Raw genomic sequence first — 15,737 nt, 5'->3', positions numbered from 1 at the left:
TATTGAACTATTTAAAATTATAAATAAATTCGGATTAAAATTACACATCGGTTCCGGTTCGGAACCGGAATCGACCGGTTCTTAACCGGCCGGTTCCAAACCGGAACCGATCGGTTCCGGTTCCGGTTCTAGGATTTATGAAAATTTAAAACCGGTTAACCGGTCAACCGGTCCGGTTAGAACCGGAACCGGCCGAATAAGTAGGCCTAGCAACTGGGCTGCCCTATAATTAGTAACCTTTAATTACAAATTACTGAATCTTTTTTGGATTAATTAGACACACAAAAAATGTATGGCTAATTAGGCAGTTAGGGGGTTATAAACCACAAAATAGTGTGGAACTTTTTTATAAAAAAAACAGCACATGTGGATCGTGGTAGGTACATATTTATTGTGCACATCATTAATTACCCACTATATAACTAAAATTCAAGAAACTTTCAATTTTTTTTGCAATTATATTCTTATATTGAAATAAGAGATACTCCAATATGCTCCTTAATTACGAAAAATATAGTAAAATGTTATTACTTACTACTCCTATTTCATAATTAAAAAAAATAATAATTCAAACTTCACATCTAGACTCAGATCGGTTCAACTGCACTTAGTGAAATAGGAGTATTAATATGATTTAAGATAGTTTGCGTCATGATGCTTACATGTAGCGGATAAGTTCAAGCTGTGTGATGCTTATCTCTTTTTTCCCAAATAATTTTCTAATTTAAAAAACATTCGACCTCCTTTATTACAATACGGACATACGTAGAGTTTCATTACAAGTTGTACAATTGAATTTCAAGGAGTGAATGGATCTCTAATAATTTATTCATAGTTAATACAGTAATTTATTTAGCAAATTTGTAAAATGATTTTTGGGATGATATTATTTTTTAAAATAAAGCCAATAGTCCATCTAGAAGTATTACCTACAAAATAAAAAGGCAGCCCCATTGATAAATATTATTAATATATTATGATGATATTAAATGCTTACTTAGAATCGACCTAGTATACCATTTTAAAACACAACATACAGTAGTATATGTTTGTATCTGAAAATACCTCAAGCATGGGATGTAAAAAAAGAATTAGTTATCTTTAAATAATTACAAAATTAAAGTTAAATATATAGAAGTAGACATAAAAAAGTGGAGTATCATAAATAAAGTTTAGTATGAAGATGGAGACAAAAATGATTTCGCTTACTGTATAATAATAGTGTTTGTTAAAACTAATACAGTAAAAAAAGTGCTACTCCACATATCCAAAATCAAATCTAAATTTCTTTCTAAAACCAACCAACTGGCAAATCTAACACACTAAAATCGGAATTTTGATTTATATGTGAAGGAGGAGCAAATACCTATAGCAGATCAAACCGATTTTCCTTCCCCTTGCTCGATCTGCAAAAAGAGCAACTCTGTCTCCACCGGATTTTCAAAAATCAAGGATCTTCTTTCCGTATTTGCCATACCGGCCGCACCTCATCAATGGCGGATCGGATTCACTCAAAATGTGCATCCGTCTTAGGAAATATATCTGTTATTTCGGTTATTTTTATTGCCCATATTAGAATAGGCCATAGGCTGTATGAGTTACAAACTTACAACTTACAAGATTCATACTAATTCTTTTTATTTATTTTTTTAGACAATTTCCAATAGTATCCACACTATTTTCCTATGTTATTTATATGCATTTCAATAAATGAACTACTAGCTCAAAAATTTTAAATCACTTCATATCTAAAGAGACACATATCACTTCCCGACCATTTGGTTAAGGAAGATCATTAATTCTTTGGTTGTAGTTTGCTTAGTAATAGTATATTTGATATTTGTATTGTTGAGTTTGATTAAATGGGAGTAGTAATTTAAGTCAGATTTATATTTTACATATACTTTATGGTATGGTGGGCTGTACTACCATATTAATAGAAACTTATGTGGAATGTAAATATAAGACATATATACAGGGACATGTTTAAAATTAATTTATTTTAAAATTAAAATGTACTTTCAATCATGTAACACGTAGCATGCATACCCTATAACTATAATATAATCTACGGAAATCTATTTACAATTTCCAAATATGTCTATTGCATGATTGTATGATTGTGTTTACAATATTGAATGCTACGTGTCACGTGGCAGCATTTTGTAACTCTAACTTTCTAATTAAGGATGCGCCCTAAAGCTCCCTATATTTATATATTATATTCATAAGTAATATTATTGCATTTCAACAAGTTAAACACGACAGTTAGAAACTTACTTGTTTCATAGCGTATTTTCCACAATTGTTTAGTTGAATACTGTGAAGAAAATTTACTATTTTTAATATTAATATCATAATATGCACCTACAATTCGATGCAGAAACAATTCTCAATATACAGTTTAGTAAGAGAAAGTTAGAAAATCTTTAATTGAATATATATTATATATTTTTCTTACAAAGAATAAATATACGTTACATTTTAAATGCTCTCCACTAATACATTGATTATCTATTTCTCTACTAACGGCATCGTAAGCTTTGAGTCTATAAATTTGCATCATTTTCTTTGTAATACATCAATATTCAATTTTCTATTTTGTGATGAATGTGAAAAAAATACCTTTATTACAAGCACATACTTTTGTTAAAATAATTATTAAATTTCTCTGTCACACACACTATACACTTTCTTGACTTTTGCATTATTATTTGCTATTTTCCTGACTTTATAGGTTTTGGAAAAGGAATTGTTGAAACAGTACGTGCATAACTTTCTAGTGTTTGCAATTGGACCTTTCTCATGAATTTCAACCTTGAAAATAAAATAAAAGAAAATCAAGAACACAAGATTTGCGGAATAATTTATTAGGTGAGAAATGGATACAAGCTTAATCAAGACAGCAAGGGCCCCCAACTTGGTTATTACTTATTACCCATGAAAGCATAACATACAAAGGCCAAAACTAACATGCTCTCCACTTTGCTTCTCAACTACTCAATCAAATCAAATGGAAACACCCCACAAAAAATCAATGACTCAAATAAGATTACATTCAGACTTTAAATACATAGTGAGTATTACAAAATGGGAACAAACAATACTATATTCAATACCAGTGAAAATAGCTCAGTTTGCTTTCTACTGATACTGCTAAATCAAATTATCCATATACCCAAAAATTACATATAATAATACACCTCTTCAACAAAGTTCAAATTAAGGGTATAGTAACCTTTTTGCATACAAATTCATAGGAAAAAATATTACAACAACAAGAAAGGGGAAGGGGAAGCCATCATATTGATTAATTTGAAAGAAAAATTAATGTAAACTACTACCCCTGGTGATCTCAAGCATCTGTATGTTAAAACCTACTACTGTATATATTATGGGGTTAGGTTCGAGTTTTCGCAGGATTGTTCCATAAATTGATGAGTGATCTCTGTAAATCCATTTTTCTCATAGTTCATGAAAGCTCCCAATGCCCCAAGAAACCCTTCATGCCTCAAAAATAGAGCTTTTGCTTCACCTTTTGACCTGAAAAAGTATGCTTGTTTCAAACACCATTAAAATAGCATACAGATTCAAATTCCTAGAGAAGCAGCTCATTACCAAAAATTAACTGCAACAGAAATTGTATCCATTGTGTATGCATGTCCTCGAATGAAAAATCCTCCAAAAAATATCCTCTTCAATCCGAAACGTAATGCGTTCAAGTAAGCGATCTGACATTAGCAGATGAAGGGAACAGTTTATAGAAATATAGAATCAACATGACATGGTAAGCAGATGATTTCCTAAACTCCAGCATTGCAATTTGAATGTTTTTTCCAACAGCTTAAACTCGTTATGTGCTTAAGTGTGTCTTACCAAGTTTTAGCTATGACCCAACAGTAAGTAACACTGACTCTTAATGTTTTTGTTTGTTTGTAGATTACTCACATATATTTCATGATGTAAAGATTTCCCCTTTTCATTTCACTGACCTGTCCGATATTGTTTGAGATCATTCTTAGTAGGGACCTTGCTACATCCTCGGGTCTGTAATCATCAAGTTCTTTCTTCTCTGATATTGCCTTGCCAAAGCTAGAAGCAATTGCCGTTGACGTAAGACCAATCTGAAATAGAAGTAGATATTATCATACCATTATAGTAGTCGGTGCTACCTGACCACTCATGTGACTACAAGATTCTCCCTAACAAGAGAGGATGCAATATCTCTCACTTCAAATACCTATCACAGCGAACCCTAAATCTATTTTTCGTATTGAGGGGGGATTTCCAGACACTGAGTGAAACACATAGTGGTATAAAGGACATCAAGGAGATTAGGACATGCACTCAAGGAAATATACCTTTGAGTAATCCATTCCACCGTATATGTCTCCAACAAGCATGTCTATCACTCTGTTGTTTCCTTGGCGACTCAGTTCTAACAACTCATCGAAACTGTGAAAACCATATAAGATCATGAAGCGAATTATGGGAGACCGTACATTGCACTACAATGAAGGATCTAAGAGCAACCTTTGGCACTTGGTTAAAAGTCTTCCCAGACCCCAGAATGTGCCGCCACCAACACTTGTTCCACTCACTCGCTCAAAATCGTTGTCACCATCTACCTAAATATATATGGAAGGGAAAGACAACATAAATAGTTACAAGAAGGAACTAAATCCTTTCATATTCTCATACACGCAAAACATGCAATAAAAATGTCTGGTAAACAATCAAAAGATAACATTGACGAGCAGTACCATATCGATAAGTTTCGTATAACTAAATGTCTTATATAGAAAACCTTATTCTAGAAAATGAAAAGAGAGAAAATACCAAGATAGAGTGAAACAGGAAAAGATTACCTTGATCATGCTGACTCCAGACCCCACATTGACTAGGAGATAAGGGTACAGATCTTTGTGGTTAATCTGGACATAGTCCTTCTGGCCATCTGTATAGGTAAATGCTTCATGGTTCACTGCCTAACCAATATAAGTGAAATATGAAATTCATATCAAGCGTAATTAATATAGAAGCATAGCACACACACCTACAGGAAAGAAAACAAAATAGACAGCAAATAAAGGAGCTTGAAGTGTTTGTAGAAATTGTCGTCTTAAGCTGATAACTGGAGTGTAATAGAATATGATAACTCCTTAATAATCATTTATACTTATTCCTTACTAAAGGACATAATATTGTCAATTTGGTTTGTTACCTAAATGGAGAACACAAACAGTATCACTCAAAGAAAAATATCGGCGGAAAATGAAAAAAATGCGAACTGCAGCAAAGAGTCATCCAGAGATAATAATGAAGTAAATTCCAAATTTTATGCATTAAATGGTCTATACCTTAAGTAGGAAATTAGCTCCAGCAACAAGGCAACTCATTTCGTCAACCTTGTCCAGAACGATACCTAGCTTTTCTTTAAATAAATCGGCAAATTTAAATGCCCCGCCACCTGTGGCCTTCAGAAACATAATCAATCAGATTATCAATTTATATATTATTTGTGTGTGTGAAGACAATATTTTATAATTGACTTGAAACCAATCTGGTGTGTACACATTACATGGTCAAATGAATCAACGAAGAAAGGAAAAGGAAACATCCTCCAGGTTCGGTCTACGATGAAAAGATAGTCAGATCCTTTTCCACTATTATTAGCAGAAAGGGGAAAACATATGACTGGCAGAAAATTATTGGCAGCATGGAGAAGCGATTTCCATATTTATTACTTACTATTGATATCAAATTCACTTGTTTTTAATCACAAATCAAAAACTACTTCAGAAATCAACAACTCATAAAATATCTGAAACGAACTAGAAGAAAACTTCTCGGTTTCAGGACAAGGCAATGACAAAGGACGTCATCTAATCATGTACTCTGACATAAATCAAAATATTACCTTAACAATATTTTCGTCACTGGCAAGGTCCTTATCATCCTGATCACCTGAATTCACAGAGCCTCTAAGAAGGCAGATATATGTAACACTACTACACAGGATTCACAGAGCCTCTAAGAAGTAAGAAGGCATAAATATGCAGAAATAAAAATAGTTCAGCTAAACATGCATGATAATCGAATGGGTTAATAATACCAGATTACGGTTGCTCATAATCTTGATGTTGCATTACATCTTGCATCTCATACAGGTTTTCAATATGCACCACACACATTTGCATGCTCAAAACAAGTGAACATGCACGATCACATAGTTAATCGATAACTCCATATAAAGATTATACATAATCTAGATGTAAATTTAGCATCTCATACAGCTTTTCAATAGGTACCAACCAGTAAACATAATGCATAACCATGCGATCTAAATCATTAAAATATTTTCCTTTTCATATTTAATGTGAGAATAGGATGATTATTCTTCCAGGTTCTTGGAGTATAATGGGAAAATAGAAGTAATATATATTAGCCTCAATCACAATCTATTCCCATCACAGGCAGAGTATAGCAGGACAATATTCGAAGCTACAATATTGGAGGTAAAAAGGAACCGTTTGTAGACAAGACACATGACAAATACTACTTAAGTGCATATTTCCAATGTCTTGATATATTGATCATCACCATAGAAAAGTGTAAACTTACCATAGTGTTGAAGGTGCTTGGAAGATATAAACTTGATGCATTCGCTGATTTTGCTGGTTTCAAACTTGAGAAAGTGAAGTTTCCCCCTGGAGCCATCATGATTGGATGTGTTAATTCCATCCTTTAAATAGCTGTGTTTATCATCATCATCGGAGGAGGAGGAAGAGGAGCTACTGCCACTTGAGAAGTAAACCATCTTAATTAGAGAACCTACAGATTATAAAGGAAGATCAATGCAAAATCTTGATTGGTTCATCAACTCACTATTTTCAAACTTTGGATGACCGAGGGTAGAGCTTTACAAAGTTGGAAATTATCAATAAATGAAGTAAAACTATATCAAGCAGAATGATAAATGATCTTGAATCCAAGTTGTAAAATTCGATTAGGAAACAACAAAGTTGAATTAACATTCCTCATAACTAACTTGTAGTAAGAACAAAGATTGCTTTTTTACGGGCATTTTCATATAGTAAATCACAATTGAAAATGGGAAAAGGGTAATCGCAGTCAGAAATCAAACAAAAGCAACAGTTTTTCGATTGCAATTGCATACGAAGGGATCCAGCAATTAAAGAAGCGATGACCTCCTATATCAAGAGAGAGATGCGAAACACGATCACGATCACTGGACTTCAATTCCGTCTCTCCCGAAATGGCAACATGAGTTCCAACAGTCTCCATTCCGTTGACGAAAGAATCACGAAATTCGATTCGGCGGAGTCTCCGGGTAGCGACTACATGATTTATGCAGAGAAAACAAGTGAGATTGTCAACTATGGCTGCTCAGTCAAACCCACCTATTCACATCCAATATTCCAATTTTATAATTTTATTTATTTATTATGGCGGAATTAACCCCTAATTGGAATTCATAAATGTAAAAATGTGACCTTTTTGGGATTGGATAAAATTAAATAATGGGCATGTGAATATTGACTTGTTTAAAAGCCACAATTTTTTAATTCTATACTTAATTTCGTACACAAGATAGGATAAAAGTTATCTATCCCCCTACCTATGTTCACAGAAAATAATTAGTCTTGTCTATTTATAAGGAGTAAGTTTTTCATTTATCACCCATTTAGATAGTTTTCCCATAAATTTTTTTTAATTGTTATTTTTTTTACTAGCTCTAATTTTATCAATTTTATATTAAAATAAATATAGTAAATCTCTTTACATAAAAATAAATTGTAAATGTCATTTTATTTGAAGTACTTAGTTATTCTTTATGAGTTTATTCAAATTAATAAGTCTCTTTTAAAATTATACTCCCTGCGTCCCCCATTAGAAGTCATGGTTTGACCGAGCACTGGTTTTAAGAAATATAAAGAAAAGTTGGTTGAAAAAGTTAGTGGAATGTGAGACCCACTTTTTTATATTGGTTTTATAATAAAATGTGAGTGAAGTGAATTAGTGGAATGTGAGACCTACTTACTATTTATGGTAAAAATGAAGTGTGACTCTTAATTGGGGACGGACCGAAATGGAAAAAAATGACTCCTAATGGGGGACGGAGGGAGTATTTGGTCTTCCCCTTCATAATTTTTTTATTGCATTCAATTTTCATGTGTAGGACAGATTGTTCTTCCCATAAAACTTCAAACTCAATCTAATTTGATGTAAAAAGGCAAAATTCCCAATATCAATATAGAAATCATACAAATCTACTACTCCCTCAGTCTCGGTCCCTTTGTCCCGACTAAGATGACACATTACTTAGCCGGCCCCGGATTTTATGAGTTGTTGGTTAAAGTGTTAAATTAGAGAGAGAGAAGGTGAGTGTAAGTATTAAAGTAGAAAGATAAAGAAAGATGAATATTTTAAGTGGTTGAGTGTATTAATTGGAGAGAGAAAGGTATAAAAAAAAGAAATGTGTCATTTTAGTTTAGACAAACTAAAAAGAAAATCGTGTCATCTTAAGCGGGACAAAGGGAATATATAAACTAGTGAAAATTTATAGAAAAAGCGTATCGATGTTAAGGTGAGGCTGTCCGAAACTTTGAACACAATATATGAAGTAGTAGCATGATATTATCGACTTCAAATGTTTATTAGACATATTTCGATATATTCGAGAAGCAGTGTATAGCAATTACTAAACCCATCCACAGTAACGTACTCTAGCATAATAATGAAAATATAACTAATTGATTTCAATTAACTAACAGATAATTCAAGCCACGCAACAAAATAAAAATGAGATAATGCACCGCAAAGAAACAGAAAAATGCAATTGGGCAAACAGATAATTAGCTTTTATGAATGAATATAGCATTACATGTAGAACTGATGTACCGTAAACATATGAAACAATTTCATTTTTGGAAGTGCTAAAAGAACTTCCAAAATTTCTGAAACGAAATCATTCAACACACAGACTGGTACAAAGGCTATGAGAACACAGCTGAACGCATTATCCAAGCAACTCCGAACAACATTTAAGCCTGTAACAACAGATTCAGATTCAAAAATTGATCGAATAAAGTATGAACAAAATACTACTCCATCCGTCCCACTCTAAGTGGAGCATTTCTTTTTCAGCACGAGATTTAATGTAGTGTTGTTTTATGAGTTAAGTGGAAAGAATAAAGAAAGAAGGAAAAAGTAGCTGAGAGTGATATTTCTATTTTTAGAAATATGTCATTTAGTGTGGGACATCCCAAAAAGAAAAATGTGTAACTTAGAGTGGTACGGAAGGAGTAGTAGTTTACATGTATCTCAAGAACTTACCTTGTTAGCTATATTGTTAGAGAGCCAATCCAGCCCCTCGTAGAGCCCCTCCCCGGAGGTAGCACAGGTGCTCTGGATGTACCTGAAGGCAATACGTGTTGGGTAAAATTTACAACAAATAGATTCAAATGCATTTGGGATTGCTACAGTTTACACAAACAAAAATAGTTACCAGTGACGCTGTCTCAGTGAGTGCAGGCCGAGCTTGTCAGTAATTTCGGCAGCATTCATCGCATTGGGAAGATCTTGCTTGTTTGCAAATACAAGTAGCACAGCGTCCCTCAGCTCATCCTGTAAGAAAAAAACAAAATAAGAATATTATCAGTGTTTCATCCTCAAACAATGTTTATTCTGCAGAAACCAGTTGCAGGGAGACAATGTATTCATTTGAACAAATATGTTCACGGCTGCTTGGAGGCCAGTTGATAGAATGCAACAATCTAATCAAAATGCCTTAATTTACCATTGGCTTTGTAACTAAGCCAATGATAAGATATTAGCTTAAGCAGCTATTCATCGGTCTACTCAAAGAGGGGCGTATGATTAGTTAGATCATTCCATCTATTATACTATCTATTATTAAAATGCTATACACCAATGATCCTAGACATATGTTGATTTTGATGGACCAATGCAATGCAGCTTCAATGATAATTCTCTTACCTCATTTAACATCCTATGCAATTCATCCCTTGCCTCCACAACACGGTCCCTGTCATTGCTGTCCACCACAAAAATGAGACCCTGTGTGTTTTGGAAGTAGTGCCTCCACAATGGGCGGATCTGAACGAAAGTAGAAAACAAGTAACTATGAGCGTACAGCTTCAATGAAAATTCTATCATCTTACTGATACAAAAATAAGCAATTAAGATGCTCGTATGTATTTACTTCAAGGGGGGGGAAAAAAAAAAGAGCAAATGAAATTTTAAAAAAGCAAGTCCCACCTTGTCCTGACCCCCAACATCCCACACAGTGAAGCTAATGTTCTTGTATTCAACAGTCTCCACATTGAAACCTACACAGTTAAAGTTAAACCCAAAGCAATGAAAACCAGAAAATGTTGATGCAAATTCCGAGAAATAGCTAGACATTCATTTATATGTCTTCTATAAAAAAAGGTGTATGAACAGGAACAAAAGGTTAATGATGTTGCAGCATACCAATGGTTGGGATGGTGGTGACAATCTCTCCGAGCTTGAGCTTGTACAGGATGGTGGTCTTACCAGCAGCATCAAGACCAACCATCAAAATTCGCATCTCCTTCTTAGCAAAAAGCCGGCTAAACAGCTTTGTGAAAGTCAGCCCCATTTCTTTTTTTCTACTTAGGTCCCTGCATATCATCAGAATGGAGATAGAGATTCAAATATATACACATACAATCATGATGTTTATGTGCGAAGCAATATTTCCACCAGTATTTACCCCTTGACATTTATATATGCATACCAATTTAAGTTAACACACATATATGGAATTAAGAATAGGTCCATCAACCATATGCTAATATATATAGAATGAACTCTGAAAACAAGACTGTACATGTAAAGTGTAAACAACAATCATTATTGAGAACAGCCTGAAAAATTTACAAATTACATGAATATAAATATTTTCCCAATACCTCATGATTTTAAACATATACTAAAATTTATCTAGTAAGTCGTTCTAATCTGAAGATTCTCACATAAATGGCATTCTAGACCTCTAACAAGCATGGAACAGGTTCACTAACGATTAGTCGATTACTGTTATTTAAATTGTAGTAGTTCTCATCAAATGACACCTAACAGGCAGCAATATGATCCGCATCTATAAAATGATAAATCTAACTAAGCGAAAACAATACAGAACATTCTGAAATTTCACTTTCTGAACCGAAAATTATCAGCATGCAACCGCTCAGACAATTTATTATGTCACGATCTAAAAATGGAGAACTATGCAATCAAAAAGGTTTTCCAAAGAACAAAACAAATATCAAAACCGATTCCAAATACATTCCAAAATAATGAGTTTCAGATCGACATCATTAGATTAGTAGACCTTCCAGATCAGGCATCGCAAGTGATACGAAAGCAGAAATCAACTGTGCTTTCAGGAATGAAAATAAAAACTAAACATAAATTCTAATTGCATAGGAAATGTGATGTAAAACTCAGATATAACAAAACAAATAAGAGAAACCTCAGAATTCAGATCAGATTTCCATTGTCACATAATAAATTCAAGCGAAAAAAACAAGTCCGGAAGCTTAAGAAATTGGAGCTGAATCAGATCTACGAATTGGCAGCCGATCTCAAGCATTTACATACCAGAAAACGATAGATCTGGGGAGGTGGTAGAGAGTGTACGCGGAGAATTAGGGAGCTGCTTCAGAACAACGCGACAGTTTTTAAACTTTCGATTCTTCTTTTCTGATGAGAAATTATCGGCCATCGGATATTTATACCGATCTTCAAATGAAATTACTATAATGCCACCGGGTCCTCCCAAATATAACAACGTTGACCTTTTAGCAATTACAGTACTTATGGATATTGGGCACGGCAGGGACTATGCTAATTATACACACATGTCTACTTATTTCATGATAAAATAAAAAATAATATTTTAATATTATAATTTAAAAATAAAATAATAGGGGGTATGGAACAGCATTCCTGTTATGCATCCAAACCCCTGGAAATTCTGGGTTGACCCAGCCATACCAATAGGATCTTGTCACGTCATTTTTCATTAATTGTCATTTATTATTTTTATTCTAATTCAAACACTTGATTCATTTGTCTTCTCTACCAACTTCTTCAGCTACAAACACATTAACTTATGAGTTTGGTTGGTCTCCCCTCCATATCTAAGCACGCTTCAATGAACGTGACATACATAAAAATCAAAATTATAGAAATAACGGTATTGACAAGCTCATTTTATCTTCTTCGGTAGCATCATAGAACCTTGCCAAAAACCACATCTCACGTGCTTGTTTCGGACCAACCTGTATGGTTATGGGCTTTCAATAACTATAAAGAAAAATGGCTCAAACAGGACGTGTGTAGAAGATTCTAGACTTACCAAACGATCCATTACGAAAGCTCCATAACTGGCATCTTCATTCTACACTTCCAACCTTGGGCCCTGTTTGGCCAAAAACAGCAGTGTCGTTTTACCATGTGAAGCACGTGCCCGCTCTCAACTGTGTACGCAACAACCTTTTATCAACAAATTGGAAAAAATGGATATTAGTGATATTGAAATTGAGTACTCCCTCTGTCCCGTTTCATGTGACACATTTCTTTTTTCGCACTTGTTTTGAAAAAATCATAATAAATTAGTTAAAGTAAAACAAAAACTAAAGTAAGAGAGATTAATGCAGATGGGACTCTCTTCTACATTATTATGGAATTATACACACACGTAATAGAGTCATTAAAAGTCAACACATTTCTTCTCATTTACTTTACTCTTCTCGTTTTATTTCTCTATCTTTTTCATTTCCTACTTTATCCTTCATTTAATTAACTCACTTAACTCTATCTTAACTAGGGCTGGGGAAAAATACCAAAAAAATGATATATCGCTCGTATCGTATTGAAAAATATCGAAAAATTATCAAATTTTCGATATATCGTAATTTTCGATACGATACGATATCGTATCATAAGTTTTCGATACGATAACGATATGAATTTCCTTATATCGCGATATATCGTTTTATATCGAAAATACTATATATATCGAAAATTTTCGATATATCGATATTTTCGATATATATCGATATTTTATTTTCGATATATATATCGAAAATTTCGATATATATCGATATTTAACGATATATCGAATTTCGGTACGATATATCGAAATATCGATACAATAACGATATGAAATTTTTTTATATCGAAAGTTCGATATATCGAAACGTTCGATACGATAACAATATGAAATTCTTTCACATCGATATTTTCAATACGATACACGATGCAACGTTTTCGATACGATATATCGTATCGACCCACCCCTAATCTTAACGCTTCCACAACCGCATAACAAAGGGAATATATGATTTCACAAAATGTTCCAAAATATTAATGGAGAAAGTAAAGTTTCAATATACACAAATAAGAAAAATATTATTGTATGAAATGAAAAAGGAAAGGATGCGAAAAAAAAGGGGTAAAGTTAGTTGGTAGGCAAACCACCAAGTGAGAGAGATTCCCGCCTTGAAACAATTCATTTAAATTCATCAACCAAATATCGCCGGAAAATAATTTCCTAGGGCGGGAGTATGCACGGCGGCGGCAAATGATATATATTTCCTCTCCGGCAATGGAGAAATATTCCCAATTTGTCGTCAACGCATACTCTCCCCCTCCCCGGCCCCTCCTGGAGGCCAAGCGCGGAGCTGAGGATGGCGAAGACAGACTCTCCGCCCTCCCCGACTCCCTCTGCCACCAGATCGTGTCACTCCTGCCCGCCACCGAGGCCAGGCGGACGGCGTTCCTCTCCCGCCGCTGGCGCTACATCTGGTGCGCCTGCCATTCCTTCGACTTCGACGAGAGGGAATTCCACGGCCGCCCCCTCCCCCTCCTCCACCGCTACCGCAGCCGCCTCAATTTCATCCGATTCGTCGACGGCGCCGTCGAACACCGCCGCAGATTCTTCGACGACCTCACCGTCGACCGATTCAGAGTCTCGATCCGCTTCTTCGAGGAGCTCGCGCCTCACCTTGATCAGTGGATCGCCTTCGCGCTGGAGAAGAGCGTCAAGGAGCTCAGCGTGACGGCCGAGATGAAGGATCTCATCGCGATCGCTGAGTTTCTTCAGCCGTTCAGAGTGCCGTACGAGCTTCCCACCGCCGTGTTCTCCGCGAGATCGATCCAGACCCTAGATCTGGTGTTCTGCGATCTCCGCCGCGTCTCCGCCGCTTCGATCTCTCTGCCGCTTCTCAAAAACCTAGAAATGGTGAACGTCCATTTGAGCGATTCCATTTTGGAAGGAATTCTCTCCACAAGCCCTCTCCTTGAGAAAATCAGCCTCTCCCTCGTCTGCGGCCTCAAAAACCTCCGAATCTCCGGCGAGAATCTCAAAATGGCGGTGGTTCTAAAATGCTCGCCGCTCTCAAACGTAACCATCGCCGCTCCGAATCTGGAATCGCTTCTCTTCAGAGGGAAGCGCCACAGCCTCGACAAAATCGACGTATCGAGCTGCCGGAATCTCCGATTCCTGTGGCTGCAGCGCGCCACCAGCCTCACCGACGACGGCCTCGAGAAAATCGTGCGGCAAAACCCAAAGCTCGAGGTGATGATTCTATCCCACTGCTCGGGATTAAAAGACGCGTTCATCAACTCACCCAAACTGTGGATGTTGGTGCTGTTCAAGTGCAAGCACCTGAACAGCGTCAAAATCCTGGCTCCGTCGCTGACTGCGCTAGAATACTCGGGCCACATGGTCTCGTTTGGAGCTGTGGAGGCATCGCCCAAGCTGGACGCGGTGGTGCACATGGACCCGGGGGAGATATCGAGCCGGTGGTACGGGAAGCTGAGGGAGATGTGCGGGAAGCTGGAGGGGTGCAGGAAGTTGTGGATCAAGTGTGAACACAACATAGACTTGATCATACCGCACGACATGCGGAAGCGGCTGCAGCCGCAGCTACATGGGCTGAGGGAGCTCAAGGTCCACGTGCGCAGCGGGATTCTGAATCTTGCGGTGCTTGAAGATGGGATTCGGTGGATCTTCCCTGGGTTAAGGAATCTGTACGTGGAATCTGATGGATTCACGCACCATTTTTGCTACAATCACAATGGCAATGGCAATGGGGATGTAGATGTCGGGAGGAGGAGGAAGTTCCTCATAAATCAAACGCATCACAATACTTAGATTCATATATCTATTGCTTTTTGGGCGCAACTCACTAATTTTTCTGCCCCCAAAATCATATATGTATCATTCTAGTCTTGGCGATGTTTACATGTACGATTAATTACAACTTTCTTCCTTATGGAATCTGATGTCGCGTCAGGAAATTAGCACATATAAGATCACGTATAGTATAAATCATAAAAGACAGAAACACAATGAATTATTAACCCAATTTGATACTATAGCTATCTACTCAAGCTAAAGGTTTTATTGCAAAAATAATGATCCATAATCCTAGTCAAGATATGTTTAAATTGAGTCTTAACTCTTAAATAATTGTACTGCAGTCCTCCATACAAAACATGTTAAGCGGTTGCGTTAATCATGCAAGTAAGTGATAATGAAAGTCGATAGAGTAGCCAAGAGTAACTCTCAAATTTCATTTTTTTTTATTTATATACACCCTATGAATTCATACAATTCCCACAATCCGATGTTCTCACTCCATTTCTTTTAATTA

General features: G+C 35.8%; 3 protein-coding genes across 4 annotated transcripts; 1 reads left to right on the top strand and 2 right to left on the bottom strand.

Annotated features, from left to right (window-relative positions):
* Positions 1-3,038: 3,038 nt before the first annotated feature.
* On the bottom strand, positions 3,039-7,409 carry LOC125212096 (pantothenate kinase 1-like). Its single transcript, XM_048112143.1, has 10 exons — positions 7,212-7,409; positions 6,625-6,834; positions 5,921-5,967; positions 5,361-5,477; positions 4,869-4,988; positions 4,534-4,628; positions 4,362-4,455; positions 3,993-4,124; positions 3,619-3,731; positions 3,039-3,543 (listed from the first exon to the last, which is right to left on the bottom strand). The coding sequence occupies exons 1-10, from the start codon at positions 7,306-7,308 to the stop codon at positions 3,393-3,395; spliced, it is 1,176 nt and encodes a 391-aa protein (XP_047968100.1). The 5' UTR covers positions 7,309-7,409; the 3' UTR covers positions 3,039-3,392.
* Positions 7,410-8,863: 1,454 nt separating this feature from the next.
* On the bottom strand, positions 8,864-11,811 carry LOC125213219 (ADP-ribosylation factor 2). 2 transcript variants are annotated; one of them, XM_048113633.1, is made up of 7 exons: positions 11,674-11,811; positions 10,522-10,691; positions 10,306-10,376; positions 10,024-10,143; positions 9,533-9,651; positions 9,361-9,442; positions 8,864-9,074 (listed from the first exon to the last, which is right to left on the bottom strand). In XM_048113633.1, the coding sequence occupies exons 2-7, from the start codon at positions 10,667-10,669 to the stop codon at positions 9,069-9,071; spliced, it is 546 nt and encodes a 181-aa protein (XP_047969590.1). In that variant the 5' UTR covers positions 10,670-10,691; positions 11,674-11,811; the 3' UTR covers positions 8,864-9,068. The 2 variants fall into 2 exon arrangements, with proteins under 2 accessions (XP_047969590.1, XP_047969589.1); XM_048113632.1 differs by lacking the exon at positions 8,864-9,074 and having other exon boundaries at positions 9,334-9,442.
* A 1,831-nt stretch (positions 11,812-13,642) lies between these two features.
* LOC125213216 (putative F-box/FBD/LRR-repeat protein At1g78760) lies at positions 13,643-15,707 on the top strand. Its single transcript, XM_048113629.1, has one exon. The coding sequence runs from the start codon at positions 13,661-13,663 to the stop codon at positions 15,233-15,235; it is 1,575 nt and encodes a 524-aa protein (XP_047969586.1). The 5' UTR covers positions 13,643-13,660; the 3' UTR covers positions 15,236-15,707.
* Positions 15,708-15,737: the final 30 nt, after the last annotated feature.

Source organism: Salvia hispanica, chromosome 3 (assembly GCF_023119035.1).
Source record: "Salvia hispanica cultivar TCC Black 2014 chromosome 3, UniMelb_Shisp_WGS_1.0, whole genome shotgun sequence".
Classification (NCBI taxonomy): Eukaryota; Viridiplantae; Streptophyta; class Magnoliopsida; order Lamiales; family Lamiaceae; genus Salvia; species Salvia hispanica.
This window is presented reverse-complemented; position numbering and strand designations above follow the sequence as displayed.